This window comes from Cajanus cajan, chromosome 5 (genome assembly GCF_000230855.2).
Source record: "Cajanus cajan strain Asha chromosome 5, NIPB_CcT2T_4, whole genome shotgun sequence".
NCBI lineage: Eukaryota > Viridiplantae > Streptophyta > Magnoliopsida > Fabales > Fabaceae > Cajanus > Cajanus cajan.
The window spans coordinates 43,285,548-43,301,736 of record NC_138521.1 but is presented as its reverse complement, the minus strand read 5'-3'; the positions used below and the strand labels follow the sequence as shown (position 1 = coordinate 43,301,736).

The window sequence follows — 16,189 nt, the reverse complement described above, 5'->3', positions numbered from 1 at the left end:
CTTACCAGAGATTAATGGACAAGGTCTTCCACCAGCAGATCGGAAGGAACATGGAGGTCTACATCGATGACATAGTTGTGAAAACCACATCAGCTGAGTCGCATGTGACCGACTTAGCCAAAGTCTTTTGCCAAATCCGAAAACACAACATGCGCCTAAACCTCGAGAAATGTATCTTCGAAGTCCAGGGAGGTAAGTTCCTCGAGTTCATGATTACTAACATGGAGATGGAGGCCAACCTTGAGAAATGTGTAGCCATCATACGGATGCAGAGCCCCCAAATACTGAGGGAAGTTCAAAGGCTAACAGGCTGCCTAGCCTCCCTATCCCAGTTCATACCGAGATTAGTAGAGAAGGAGTTCGCCTGGACCGAGCAATGCGAGGAAGCATTCTCTAGCTTTAAGAGCTTCCTCGTCACCCCTCCAATCCTAACTCGACCAGATAAACAGAGCGACCTGCTCTTATACCTCGTAGTAGCTGAACAAGCAATCAGTGCAGCCCTCATGCAAGAAGACAACAAGAAACAGGACCCGATATACTTCACCAGCCGTCTCCTCCAAGATACAAGAAAAAGGTACCAAAGCATCGAGAAACTAGCCCTAGCACTCGTTATTGCTGCTCGACGACTCTAGCCTTACTTTTAGAGCCATCAAATTATAGTCAAGATCGATTACCCCATCTGACAAATACTCAAGAAGCTTGAGCTCACCGGTCGCATGATTGCTTGGTCGATCGAATTGTCCAAGTTTGGAATCTGGTACGAAAGCAAAGGGACGCCCACATCATAATACTTGGCAGACTTCGTCATGAGATTAACCCCCGCCACGTCGAAAGGAAAGATAACATGGACCCTGCACGTGGACGGCTCCTCCAATGTCAAAGGAGGAGCGGTAGGGATCATCTTGGAATGGCCCAATGGCATTCTCATCGAAGAATCCCTAAAACTCGATTTTCAAGCCACCAACAATCAAGCCGAGTATGAAGCACTCCTAGCCAGCTTGAGATTGGCCCATTACGTTGGAGCAACAAAAATCCTTTGCAATAGTGATTCCAAACTAGTGGCGGAACAACTAGCAGGCACCTACCAAGCTAAAGACCCCCTCTTGCAACGATACCTTCTCATAGCCACTAGCTAGACATCAAGATTTGAAGAATTTTCCATGCCATGTACCTCAGGAGTAGAACGTCAGGGTCGATCTCCTCTCAAAACTCGTCAGCACTAAACACCTCGACCAACACAAAACCATCATCCAGGAAACCCTTACCTCCCCTAGCGTAGAAAGCAAAATAGTCTGTACAACCGAGGCAACTGAAAAAGATTGGATGATCGATGTCTGGCATTACCTAACAAATGAAACCCTACCAAGTGACAAAAGAGAATCTCGGAAGATCAAGAACCAATCATCCTGGTTCTTAATAGAGTTAGGTAAATTGTTCAAACGAAGCATCTCGGCACCACTACTCAAATGGCTCAATAACGGCCAAGTCGAAGCTGCAAATAAAGTAATCCTCCAAGAGCTTAGAAAGAGATTGGGACACGCTAAAGGACTTTGGGCGGAAGAGCTCCCCAGCATCCTATGGGAATACCATTGCACCCCATAGTCAGTAACATAAGAGACACCGTATAGATTAACTTATGGGTCTGATGCCATGATTCCCATGAAGGTAGGAGAAACATCCCATCAGAGGTTCACCTTCAATAGTGACCAAAACAACAAAGAGTTAGCTGTCAACCTCGACCTGGTCGATGAGATACGAGAAGAAGCTCAGATAAAAGAAGAAGCTTGCAAACTCTGCGCATCTAGAAGATACAACATCAAGGTCTGACCACGTGGTTTCTGACCTGGAGACCTTATCTGGCGACTATGGAGCGAAGCAAGAAAGGACTCCTTCGACGGAAAGATAGCACCAAATTGGGAAGGACACTTCCGAATCAGCGAAGACCTAAAAAATGGCGCATATCGGTTATAGGAGCTTGGTGGTAAAGTGATAAATCATAATTTTCATGCATTTTCTTACCTTTGTAATTTCCTATTAAATATTATTAGTTCCTAATTGTTTTCTCTTGCCATATTTTATTGTTTTGAGGTTTATTGGGCTATTATTTTGGAATTTCATTTAATTGGATTTATTAGCCTAATTAATTTCATAATCATTTTTTGTAGAGAACTTGGAAGCACTTATTGGACTAGGAGCACTTCCACATGGACCTTCCACGTGGAACAACTTCAGTATAGTTTTTATTTTAGTTTTCTATTTCGTATTTTGGTGTGTAATGGGCCAACTGGGTTAGCCCAGTAGTTGGACCCGAATTCAAAAATTCGTAGGGAACCTTGTAGACCCCTAAAATTGTCCGGGTCGGAAATAAAGCTTGAAGACTCTCGAAGACTGAAGGAAGATCAGCCAGAAGGACTCCTGGAAGGCCCTAGGAGGGTTCTCTGTAGGTCTAGAGGTCTTAGAATAGCTTAAAATAAGGGAGTGGAGGGAATGAAGCCCAATACGGCCGTACTGAACTTAATATGGCCGTATTGAAGCTTCAATACGGCCGCAGTGAACTCAATACGGCCGTATTGAAGTTTCTGAACTTCAATACGGCCGTACTGAAATCAATACGGCCGTATTGAAGCTTCAATACAGCCGCAGTGAACTCAATACGGCCGTATTGAAATTTCTGAGCTTCAATACGGCCGTATTGAACTCAATACGGCCGTATTGAAGTTCAAAAATTTCAATACGGCCGTATTGATTCTGTAGCCCGTATTGGGCCTGTTCCCTATAAATATGACGTCAATTGGACGTCATTCCACACTTTTTGAACATAGTGTCAACCCTCTCCTTGAGTATTCTGGGGTTTTTGAGCAGTGTTCTGCCCTAGAAATCACTCGGAGAGTTGATCCGACGAAGTTCTTGAGCCCCGAGCCATTTTGCTTGAGGATCGAACCTAGTCGAAGGGAAATCCTCTGGATTTCCATAGTCAAAATTTTATAGGAGGGAGCGAGCGGGCTTGTAGAGCGAGGGAACGCCAAAAAGCTTCCCAGTTTTACGAAATATATAAAAGCACGCTTCAAAGGTTTCTTCTTCAAAATCCTTCCTTTTACTGCTTTCTGATTGTTGCATCGCATATCTAATTTATTCGCCATGTAGATATCTTGTTCATAATCGTTTATAATAAATAGGGGTAATTTAGTAATTTTACACTGTTATTTATAAATTAATCTGTCATAGGGAACCCGAAAGGGGCGCTGTGGGGTGCTAACACCTTCCCCACGCGTAACCGACTCCCTTACCCGACTCTGGTTGTAATGGCCGAAGTCGATTTTTAATCGATTGCCTTAAACTTCTTTTTCCAATGTTTTGAGTAAAACATTGGTGACGACTCCATGAACCCTCCTTTTGCGAAAACCACTAATCCATGGAGGGTCCCGCTTGGGATTAACATGGATTGGTGAGCCTTTTAATAAAATTGCTCGTTTGATGAGGTCTCAGTTTGAGAATAAGTCATTCTGGCAATCCACATTTTTAAACAAATAAACGAGTCTAACCATCATTCGCGAATGCCGAAAGCCCGTTTCGGGCCGGTGGCGACAGATGGCGACTCCACTGGGGAAGCCTCGAGAGTCAGTCCCATTTAGTGACAGATTGTTTTTAACAAATAATAGTTAAAATTACTTCATTACCCCTTTGTTTGTATGATAACATGTTTATCTATTTGGCTTTAAATAACTGTTGTATGTTTAATTTTCGCAATTGTTTGAAATAAAAACTGCACACAAACCTTTGCACACAACAGTTCCCTCTATACCCGGGGGCATGAGTGATTAACCATAGGGAGTGGATGTTAGTACGGCCGGTTGTCGAATGGGTCTATAGGTGCCCGTAGACCGTTGTCGGAAAACATCACTCAAGGTGATAACCATGAACTTGAGTCCGACGGTGCGTTGGAGCTTTCCATCGACCTACGATGAGAGGAATTGGGTCCCTATAATGGGGGCACCTTGGGGGCCTTGGACTGGTGAGAACAGTTAGAACCTACCTTGAATATGCACCTTTCTGCAGGATACCCCTACCTCGTGATTCGCTCGTGACTGTTCGTGGATGAGTGAATTGTTTGTGTAAATGCTTATGTGCAATTGTTTGTGCATTAATAAATAAACTCGTGATAAGGTCTAAGAATAATCCCCATGCATGAAAATACCATGACATGAGAGGAAAAACCATGTGTGAAAATATAATAAAAGTAAGGAGCATAGGCATCATTATCAATAATACCTCATGCATCCTCATCATCATTTATAGGTTCACTAATACCCTCTCGATGTGAGTGAAAGAGACCCGTGACTATTGAGATTCTCCGTTGTGGAGAGATCATAGGCTAGGGAGGGTGATAAACTTTCATCTTAAAAAGGCAGCGCCTTAAAAATGGAGGGTTATCAAGCTCATGTCAAGAGCGTATTCATGAATAAACTAATTAGATTAAAAAAATTCATTTTAGAAAGTGGCTGGTCATCTCTCTGTCCTCACACGCGCAAAGAAAATCAAGAAAATGGAAGCATTGGAGGAGCAAAACAAAAAGCTCACAACCGAGCTTTCACAACTTAAAGACCAAATGGCGCAAATGATGGAACTCATGCGTCATCACAACATCCATGGATCTCATCACAGTGATCATGGGTCCCATCATGAGGGAGAAGAGGAAGAGCATGAAGAAGATCCTCCACATGCTGTACCCCTTGGGGCTGGAATTATGATTAAAGAGCCCGAAGTATCAAAGGAACAATTCCACGCCCTCGAGGATCGGCTAAGGGCTATGGAGGGGTATGATTTCGACATCAAAGATGCCGCCGACATGTGTTTAGTGAGGGACATCCAATTCCCTCCTAAATTTAAAGTGCCAGATTTCCCAAAATACGTGGGATCGACTTGCCCCAAAAGTCATCTCACCATGTATTGCCGAAAAATGGCTGCATATGCTACCAATGAAAAGCTCTTAATTCATTGCTTTCAAGAGAGCTTGGCTGAAACCGCACTCAATTGGTATATGCAGCTGGATGGAAATCTAGTACACACATGGAGGCAGTTGGCCGACGCCTTTCTCAAGCGCTATAAGTATAACATCGACCTAACACCCGATAGGTCTGATCTTCAAGCCTTGAGCAAGAATAATGATGAATCTTTCAAGGCGTACGCCCAACGATGGAGGGAGTTGGCGGCACAAATAGAACCTCCGCTGTCGGATAAGGAGACGGTGTCCCTATTCATAAACTCGTTGACCGGTCCCTATTATGACAAGATGATAGGGAACACGACAACGCTCTTCTCGGACATCATCACCATTGGAGAAAGGGTGGAACAAGGATTAAAAAGTGGGAAGCTAGCTAAGCCTTCCCAATCATTCGAGGCTAAGAAGACCTTCAGGAAGAAGAATGAGGGAGGAGTCAACGCCGTAACTATCTCTTCGTCTTCTTCCACTTCGAAGTCAGGAAGATCGCAATTCACCCCTTTGAGGAAGTTTGATAAACTTCCGACCACCTACAGCGATCTCCTGCCGAAGCTAGTAGAAGCCAAACTTCTAGCTTATGTTCCACCAAGAAAGATCAACCCACCTTACCCCGATTGGTACAAGCCACAGGACAAATGTTTATACCATTCGGGGGCACCAGGGCATTCAACGGAGAATTGTTTAGCTCTCAAACACAAGGTCCAAAACCTTATTGATGCTGGACGGGTCACTTTCGATTCGACAGCGCCCGACGTGAGCAAGAACCCTCTGCCAAAACAGGAGTAGAGAGAAGGGCAAGCCACGATAGGGCCCCTCCGCATTTTTCTTTTTCTTAGGGACTCATGATTAGTACCCAAGATCATGAGACCTTTTATGTAAATAAGGGTTTTTTTTGTACATTTTTCACATATCAATAAAGAGGCATATTTCACACATTATTCTCTTATTTTGTTCTTTTCTCTCTCTCATTAACATTAATAAATTCTAAACCTAAACAGAACCAATAAAATAATTATGTCTGTAATTGTTCGCTCTGACCGGGATCCAAAAGTTGAGGATAAAAGGGTTGAGTTGGACAGTGATGAGGAGACCATCTCTCCGGATCTGCAAAGACTGCTGGATCAAGAAACTCGTCTACTCCAACCATGTCAAGAGAAATTGGAGACTGTGAATTTGGGGCAGGGTCAAGAATTGAAAGAGGTCAACATTGGGACCCATATCAGTGATGAAATAAGGACACATGTTTCCACTATGATTATAATAAAATCATTCTTTCTCATTGCTTCTTTTCTTGCTTATAATAAAATTCTAAACCACATTTTTTTAACCCTGTTTGAATAAACATGAATGAGGTTAAAATCATCTTAATAATAATAAACCCACATCATTTTTATGTGGAAGTGTGTGTGACAACTTGGAGCACCTTTTCTTGGCCTCAATAAGTGCCATCATGGATAAAAAGAAATCCTTTAAAATAAAAGAAGCTCAGCGGGAAACCCAAAAAGGGGTCTGCGCAAAAATAAGAGCAAAAGACCCGCTAGGAATCCCATGAAAGGGTGACCTAGGCAAAAGTTAGGGTTGCAAAAATGAACAAAAACAAAAGTCCGCTAAAACGCCACAAAAGGGTGTTTTAGGCAAAAATAAGGACAATCAAAAAACAAAAATCCATGATGGTACCATGAACCGAATTCAAAAAGAAAGGTTCAAGAGCAGCTATCCAAGTTGTCAAAATCACAATGTCAATAAACAAAGATTTTCTTAACTTCATAAGTGTTTAATCAAACAAGCCTAAACACATAAGCCTACCTTGGCCAAACATTCTTACAAAAACCATTTTTGAAAAATAAATCCCCTCTAAAACACAAACTTCAAAACAAAAATATCTTTCCCTTCTTTTCTCTCTTGTCCCAAAAGATTTTAGAATAATCTAGTGGAAGCATGGAGAAATAAATCATCACTGAAAATGGATCTAATCTGAATAATAAAATGGTGGAAGAACTGAGCCAAGAATTCAAGATCCAACACCACAACTCTTCCCCATATCGGCCAAAGATGAATGGGGCAGTCGAGGCAACCAAAAAGAACATCAAGAAAATAGTGCAAAAGATGGTTGTCTCATTTAAAGACTGACACGAGATGTTACCCTTATATAGGACTTCAGGAGGCAATTCTACACGTCGAAGTCGAAAAACCTTATATAAGGGTAATCATGGAAGCAAAACTTTTAGAGGCAGAAAGGGTTCAAAGCCGACACGACCGGTTGAACCTTATCCCAGAGAAACGGCTGAACGCCATATGCCATGGTCAAGCCTATCAGAGGAAGATCAAGAAGGCTTTTGACAAGAAAGTCCACCCTCGAGTCTACCATGAGGGAGAGTTGGCAATGAAGAAATTACTACCAACTCAAAAGGACAAAATCGGAAAGTGGGCCCTAAATCACGAAGGACCGTAATGGTAAAACGAGCTTTCTCAGGAGGAGCATTGATCCTCACAAACATGGATGGAGAAGAACTTCGATACTTAGTCAACACTGACGTGGTAAAGAAGTACTATGCTTGAAGACGTTGCTTGCATAGGCCCGCTAGGATGAAAACCCAAAAAGGGCGTCCTAGGCAAAAGTTAGGGCAAAATAAAAAGCCCGCCAGTACAAGGGTACTAGGCAAAACAACGGCAAAATCATCCCCGCTAGGATACGTCCTAGGCAAAAGAATAAGATGTAAAAGCAAAGCAAGCAACGATCGCTTGAATCGAAAACCGAAAGGCGATTCAAGTGATTATCTTCTAGAAGCAAGCATCTTGCAGCATCTACACTCCTGGCTCAGGCCGAAGCAATTAGGGGAACGTAAAGAGCAACAATTACAGATATAATTGTTAAGCCCAATGTATATAGCCTACCCTGGCCAGCCATTCTTCAGAAATTTCCTTCTGTATATCTTTCTGTAAAAACACTTGCGAATATCAATAAAATATCTATTCATTTCTTTTCTCTCTTGACCATGTGATTATGCCTCTAAATTGATGTTTCAAAAATTGTACGAAACTCTCTTAATAATCGGTCAAATAAAGAAAATTGGAGGGGTTCCTATAAAATCCATAAATCTCCTGCATAAAGGCTCATAAAAATACTCCCTCGCGTCAATGACAGAAAGTCCTCCAAGAAGAAGAGGATAGGGAGAGCCACTCACTTTTCTAAATAAATGAACAAAAATAAAAAATTGTATTGCATGCATCACACATATTAATTGCACATTTAAAGACCTTATCATGAGGCAATTGCATAAAATAGAAAAAATAGAAAAATTGCTTGTGTATGACAGCAGCAAACAAAATGCAAAGATTCAGAAAATCAACAGCGTCATACAGAATAACTGAGCCTGGAGAGGCTTGCCGAAAGAATACTCTCAGAATAACTGAGCCTGGAGAGGCTTGCCGAAAGAATACTCTCAGAATAACTGAGCCTGGAGAGGCTTGCCGAAACAATACTCCCACAGAATAACTGAGCCTGGAGAGGCTTGTCGAAATAATACTCTCTCAAAATAACTGAGCCTGGAGAGGCTTGCCGAAATAATACTCTTTCAGAATAACTGAGCCTGGAGAGGCTCGCCGAAATAATACTCTCAAAATAACTGAGCCTGGAGAGGCTCGCCGAAATAATACTCTCTCAGAATAACTGAGACATTTCTGTACAGAAAAAGCCGAAAAACAACAAAAAAGGCAAAAATACAGAAAAAGCCAAAAAATGACAAAAAAAGGCAAAAATACAGAAAAAGTCAAAAGTCGACAAAAAAAAAAAACAAAGATTTCACATCTTTCAGAATAACTGAGCCTGGAGAGGCTCACCGAAATAATACTCTTTCAGAATAACTGAGCCTGGAGAGGCTCGCCGAAATAATACTCTCTCAGAATAATTGAGCCTGGAGAGGCTTGCTGAAATAATACTCCCCAACTGTACAGAATAAATGAGCCTGGAGAGGCTCGCAGAAATAATACTCCCCAGAGAAACCTCAGCTTAAGCTCATGGAACAAATCCCCAGCGAGAGCTATCAAAGCAAGATCGTCAAAATCCCCAATGGAAGCGCGATCATCCAAGCAAAATATTCAGTCAAAGGACTTGAAACTTCCTCAGTGGAAGATAGCTCTCTGACTCAAGCGCTGAGTGAGGCTAAGCCTGCAGAGGCTTCCTAAATAATACTCTGGGATACATAAGATCCCTAAATCCCCAGTCGCCTACTCAAGAGGCACTCCTTCAAAAAGGAAAAACCCAAAAAAGAAATCAATAATCATTCCCCAAGCGGAATTCGGCATTCAGCCAATCATCAAACATCAAGATAATTCGCCTACTCAGAGGCACTCTTTCAAAAAAGAGAAAAATCGAAAAAATCAATAACAATTCCCCAAGCGGAATTTGGCTTTTCAGCCAATCATTGAACGTCAAGCTGATACGCCTAACAGAAGAGGCCAATCACAACCAATGACAGAATCCCCAGCGGATAACAGCCTACACAGAGGCAGTAAAAATCAGAAAATCAAAAAAAGATACCCGAATAAGGATAACCGGGATACTCCACCGACGTCAAAGGACGTCAGCCAAACATAAGGCATTGCTCAATTCAAGAAGAGCATCTGTGTCTACACCCCAAGGAAACAAAAATTCCCCATGGGTACCAACTAAGCAATGCAAGTTGGGGCACAAAAACCTATGAATGACTGCACATCCCGTAGACGGATCCCTGCATTATCCAGCCCTCAGTGGCACCAAAATCAAAATCAAACCGTCGAAGCAGCATCGTGGACTGTGGAGACAAAATCATCTCAAAGCCTAAAAGGCAATACTCAGCTACCCAGTTGTCGAGAGCACCGAGGTATGCACAAGTCTGGAGAGACGATACTCAAAGTCTGGAGAGACAGTACTCGAAGTCTGGAGAGACAGTACTCAGAGTCTGGAGAGACGATACTCAAAGTCTGGAGAGACAGTACTCAAAGTCTGGAGAGACAGTACTCAGAGTCTGGAGAGACAGTACTCAGAGTCTGGAGAGACGATACTCAGAGTCTGGAGAGACGATACTCAGAGTCTGGAGAGACGATACTCAGAGTCTGGAGAGACGATACTCAGAGTCTGGAGAGACGATACTCAGAGTCTGGAGAGACGATACTCAGAGTCTGGAGAGACGATACTCAAAGTCTGGAGAGACAGTACTCAAAGTCTGGAGAGACAGTACTCAGAGTCTGGAGAGACGATACTCAAAGTCTGGAGAGACAGTACTCGAAGTCTGGAGAGACAGTACTCAGAGTCTGGAAAGACGATACTCAGAGTCTGGAGAGACAGTACTCAAAGTCTGGAGAGACAGTACTCAGAGTCTGGAGAGACGATACTCAAACAAAGTCTGGAGAGACGGTACTCAAACAAAGTCTGGAGAGACGGTACTCAAACAAAGTCTGGAGAGACGATACTCAAACAAAGTCTGGAGAGACGATACTCAAACAAAGTCTGGAGAGACGATACTCAAACAAAGTCTGGAGAGACGGTACTCAGACAAAGTCTGGAGAGACAATACTCAAACAAAGTCGGGAGAGACAGTACTCAAGGTCTGGAGAGACAATACTCAAGGTCTGGAGAGACAATACTCAACCATCAGCGTCGTCAGAGGCACGTTGGTGTTAAACTTAGCTACCGAGGTTGTCAGAAGCGCCGAGGTATGCAACAACCTGGAGAGGCTACTCAACAATTTTCCACCGGAAGACACTACAAGTCAGAAGGTTGGTGTATTACCCGGACAATTGGGTCAACTTCTTTACTTGTCAATCGGTACACCAAAAGGCCGTTTGACTAAGTAAAGGGGGGGCAACTGTAGACCCCTAAAATTGTCCGGGTCGGAAATAAAGCTTGAAGACTCTCGAAGACTGAAGGAAGATCAGCCAGAAGGACTCCTGGAAGGCCCTAGGAGGGTTCTCTGTAGGTCTAGAGGTCTTAGAATAGCTTAAAATAAGGGAGTGGAGGGAATGAAGCCCAATACGGCCGTACTGAACTTAATACGGCCGTATTGAAGCTTCAATACGGCCGCAGTGAACTCAATACGGCCGTATTGAAGTTTCTGAACTTCAATACGGCCGTACTGAAATCAATACGGCCGTATTGAAGCTTCAATACAGCCGCAGTGAACTCAATACGGCCGTATTGAAATTTCTGAGCTTCAATACGGCCGTATTGAACTCAATACGGCCGTATTGAAGTTCAAAAATTTCAATACGGCCGTATTGATTCTGTAGCCCGTATTGGGCCTGTTCCCTATAAATATGACGTCAATTGGACGTCATTCCACACTTTTTGAACATAGTGTCAACCCTCTCCTTGAGTATTCTGGGGTTTTTGAGCAGTGTTCTGCCCTAGAAATCACTCGGAGAGTTGATCCGACGAAGTTCTTGAGCCCCGAGCCATTTTGCTTGAGGATCGAACCTAGTCGAAGGGAAATCCTCCGGATTTCCATAGTCAAAATTTTATAGGAGGGAGCGAGCGGGCTTGTAGAGCGAGGGAACGCCAAAAAGCTTCCCAGTTTTACGAAATATATAAAAGCACGCTTCAAAGGTTTCTTCTTCAAAATCCTTCCTTTTACTGCTTTCTGATTGTTGCATCGCATATCTAATTTATTCGCCATGTAGATATCTTGTTCATAATCGTTTATAATAAATAGGGGTAATTTAGTAATTTTACACTGTTATTTATAAATTAATCTGTCATAGGGAACCCGAAAGGGGCGCTGTGGGGTGCTAACACCTTCCCCACGCGTAACCGACTCCCTTACCCGACTCTGGTTGTAATGGCCGAAGTCGATTTTTAATCGATTGCCTTAAACTTCTTTTTCCAATGTTTTGAGTAAAACATTGGTGGCGACTCCATGAACCCTCCTTTTGCGAAAACCACTAATCCATGGAGGGTCCCGCTTGGGATTAACATGGATTGGTGAGCCTTTTAATAAAATTGCTCGTTTGACGAGGTCTCAGTTTGAGAATAAGTCATTCTGGCAATCCACATTTTTAAACAAATAAACGAGTCCAACCATCATTCGCGAATGCCGAAAGCCCGTTTCGGGCCGGTGGCGACAAACCTAGGTCAATTTATTTAGGTCATCCTAGGGGGACAAAGGAGATACAACTGCCACTCCCTTTTTGGCTCCTGGACGAGTTTTGAAAGAAGCCATTTTTGGAGACTCACTTTTCTATAGTTTTTCCCTTTTGCATTTCATTTTCTTTTTCTTCTTCCATTTCTCATTTCGTTTTCTTCTTGTTGTCTTCCTCCATGGAAGGCTAAACTGTAACATTTTCTAACTTAGTTTAATGCTCATTGAGGTCTGTTTATTTCATTGCATTTTCGAGTTCCAAACCTTGTTTTCTCCATGCTTAATGGTATCGTTCAACTACACCAAATGCTTTGTTCATGGGTTGCTTAAATCCTTGAAATAGAGGGATGAATGTATGCTAATGCTTCATTTGTGTGCGTTCAAACAATGGTAATCACGTTTAGTGATTACTAGAATTGAACCAAGGTTTAAAACGGTAGAAGATGATATTTCCAACCAATGATTTGTGTGTTACAACTGAGTTGGAGAATGCATTGTTCCATTGATTACTGTTCACGTGTTTGTTTATTTGAATCTGAAATCCCCCTATAGTGTGTGTATTCGTGTTTGCATCATAAGAACCTCTGACTAGCCCGTTGCTCCTTGAGAGAGACGATCTAGGAGTCATTCCCTAGTATTATAAATTTCATATTATTTGATCGGGTACGAAATCGGTCATAAAGCCATCCCTAGGACTTGGAATGCCACCCACCTTAAGTGTTATCTTAGTTAAAATTTATTCTAGTCACAATTGTAAATCTTGGTGATGTACTCTTTTTCCTCCTCAGCTTTTTCCCCACTAAGCGAAAAAAATAAGGGTTTTTGGCCGATGAGGTTTTAATGAGGCGCACCCAAAATACCAATAAAATAACTCCATTCTCACACATGTCTCTAGTCTAGCAAGAAGCACAAAAACCCACAAGGTCAAGTTTGAACCTTAAAATCAAAGCAAGGTCGAATCCGAACCTTGAGCTAAAAACCACAAGGTTGAGTTCAAACCTTAAAATCAAACCAAGGTCGAATTCGAACCTTGAGCTAAAAACCACAAGGTCGAGTTCGAACCTTAAAATCAAACCAAGGTTGAATTTGAACCTTGAACTGAAACCCACAAGGTCGAGTTCGAACCTTAAGTAAGGTTGAATTCGAACCTTGAGTACCAAAATTACAAAGGTCGAGCTCGAACCTTAAAACTCAAAACCACGAGGTAAACTACACCAAAGTCAGACTCAAAAATTTAATAACGAAGAGGCCGAATTTGAACCTCAAAACTTACAAAGCCATGTCGGAGCCTTATGTTTGAAACCGCAACAACGAGCTTAAGAGACAAAGTGAAAATAAATGCAACATATGAAAAAATACGCAATTGCATTCAAAATATAACCAACTCTACAAAAGTACAAAAGGCAAAACTACAAATAAAACAAACTTAAACTCATGTGCAGAAAGCAAGAAATAATAATTACAAAAGCACCAAATCCAAATGTGCAAGGCTAAGCAGCGGTGTCTTCACTCGAGCTCTCAGAGAGGTCATCCTCATTCACCATTTGTCTATTCCGTATGTCTTTGTCAACATTCATCATGGCAAAATCTACTTCAGGAGCTATCACTTTGGCTTGAGGCACTGCCTTTGCAAATCCTTTTTTGTGCTCGACAACGACGGCGTGTTGAGTCTCGCGAAGCTCTTTTTCTACATCATTCTTCGATGAAGTCAGCACCTCGAGATCCATCTTCAAAGCGCTAACCTCCTCGGCTCTCCCAACAAGAAGCACCTCGTCACAAAGATGCTTCTCCTCCGCCACCCGCAACTTGGCCTTCAAAGCCTCATTGTCCCCCTCCAATCATAGTTTCTACCTCACCCTTTGCCGCCTTGGCTATCTCCCATAGCTCACCAACCTTCGCAGCATATGCCTCATTGCCCTTTACTGCGACCTCCAAGGACTTTTGGGTCTTCTCGAAATCCCTCATCATAACCTGGACCTCAGCTTGGTCCCTTTGCGCTTTATCCAACTCGCCTAATGCCTTTGTCATCTGTGCCTCCAATGGTCCACAATAGCAATCGACCTCTGCATAAAAACCTCAACCGAGTCCAAACCTTCGACCGGACCCACCTTGATCATGGCCTTGTTGGCCACAAAGGCTGGATCTTCCTTGAAGAAGCCCTTAGGGGTCAAGTTAGGATTCCACAATGACGTTACGTCAGGGAACATACTAACATGATCTAACCTCGCCAAGGGGCGACTCACGTCAAAGCGTTGATATATGCATCGCGACCTCAAAGTAGTAGCTGGGCCAGGACCAAGTGAAGTCGTAGTCAGAAGGGTTGCGAGCGCACCCCAGAATTGGCACCTTCTTTGTGAACCTAAGTGGCAACCAAAGTCGGAACCACCTACAACAAAAATGTAAGGTTTTAACAAGAAAAGTCACAAAAACAACTAAAAGGTACTACTAGGACGGAATGGAAATTCCTATTTTTCCGGGATAACCTCGGCGAAAGGCTCCCTCAAAGGAGTTTCAGCTCGAGGACTTACATTCAGATCAATCGTTGTAGCATGTTCGACAATGTTTGATGTCACCTCCTTAAGAATCGGGGTAGATGAAGCCTCACCAACCTCCTTTGGTGCCCTCTTTCTCTTGTGGCGAGGTCTCAGCGAAGTAACCTCCTCCTCGCCCGGCTCGGGCACCTCAAGCTCCTTGGTGTTGAACCTCGCTTTGAGCTCGTGCCACTTGCTTTTCCCCATGAACTCTGCAAAAAAAATAGCACAAAAGTTATTAGAGCAACAACAAACAATTAGCAAATTCAACAAGCAGAATCATAAAATACTCACTCTCCAAACCCTTCTCTTTGTCCGTCAAATCGGTAAGGGCAAGGACGACCTTGCTATCTAGTGGGTGAGGCAGCTCATCGAGTTTGCCTATGTCGGCCTTATTAGAAGTCGATAAGCAAATGCAACTAGAACCATTTAATTTAACAGGATTCCACTGCTAGAAGAAGGTGAACCTTGGGTTGGCATTTATAGGGCAAACCTGGACAAACTCCTTAAAATTTTTATAAGATTGGGAGTAAACCCTAAACCCTAAACCCTAAACCCTAAACCCTAAACCCTAAACCCTAAACCCTAAACCCTAAACCATAAACCCTAAACCCTAAAACCTAAACCTTAAACCATAAACCCTTAACCATAAACCCTAACCCATAAACCCTAAACCCTAAACCCTAACCCATAAACCCTAAACCCCCCAACCTTACTACCACTAAGAGAAACCCAACCTAAGGGAGGCTCGCCCAATTTCAACTGGTAGAAATGAAGGAAAATAGGCAGCGAGTCACCTATTCCTGTAATCGAGCACAAAACCTGAAAGGCTCGAAGAAAACCCTAACTATTTGGGTGAAGTTGACAGGGAACGACATTGATATGCTTAAGGAAGGAGCACTCAAACTGGGTGAAAGGAAGACAAACATCGAGGTCCCTAAAAAGACAACGGTACATATAAAAAAATGGGGTATTCACAATACCCAACATGTACACATGCTCACCAGGTTGTGATGGAAATGGTAAGGAGGAGTGATGAATGTTCTTCTCCTTAGCTCTCCTTATGCATGGATCTTCTTCAAGGAAATAGAAACCAACGTGATGAACACTAGATGGAGGAGATTCTCGGATAGGAAGAAGGCTTAAGCCTTGGATGGAAGCATCCAAGCTTAAGGTGCAAGGGAAAGCTCACTTCAAAGAGGAGGAAATCCTAGAAGGGTTCCTAAGGTGAAGCTTTCTCTCATGGTGACTCTTGAACGAAATTTGGCTGAATAAGCTCTCAAATTTCATTATTCTCAAAAGTGAATACAAAAATGTGAAGGGAGGACTTAAGTATGCACGGAAATGAAGCACATAGGCACCTAAACCAAAGCTACACAAATTGGCGCCTAAAGTTTGAATTCAAATTTGAAATTTGAATTCAAACTTTGGTGCACATGTGTAAGTCCGAAAATTTAGGTACCAAGGTGCATTTAGGTCTGATTTGAGAGTCATTTAGGGTTAATTTGAGTGTCACATGTTCAGCCACCAATGGTGCAAAACAT

At 42.7% G+C, this 16,189-nt stretch overlaps 1 protein-coding gene across 1 annotated transcript; it reads left to right on the top strand.

Moving 5' to 3' along the window:
• The first annotated feature begins 806 nt into the window (after positions 1-806).
• On the top strand, positions 807-1,136 carry LOC109792120 (uncharacterized). Its single transcript, XM_020351497.2, has one exon. It carries the CDS (start codon positions 807-809, stop codon positions 1,134-1,136), a length of 330 nt encoding a protein of 109 aa, XP_020207086.1.
• The last annotated feature ends 15,053 nt before the right edge of the window (positions 1,137-16,189 follow it).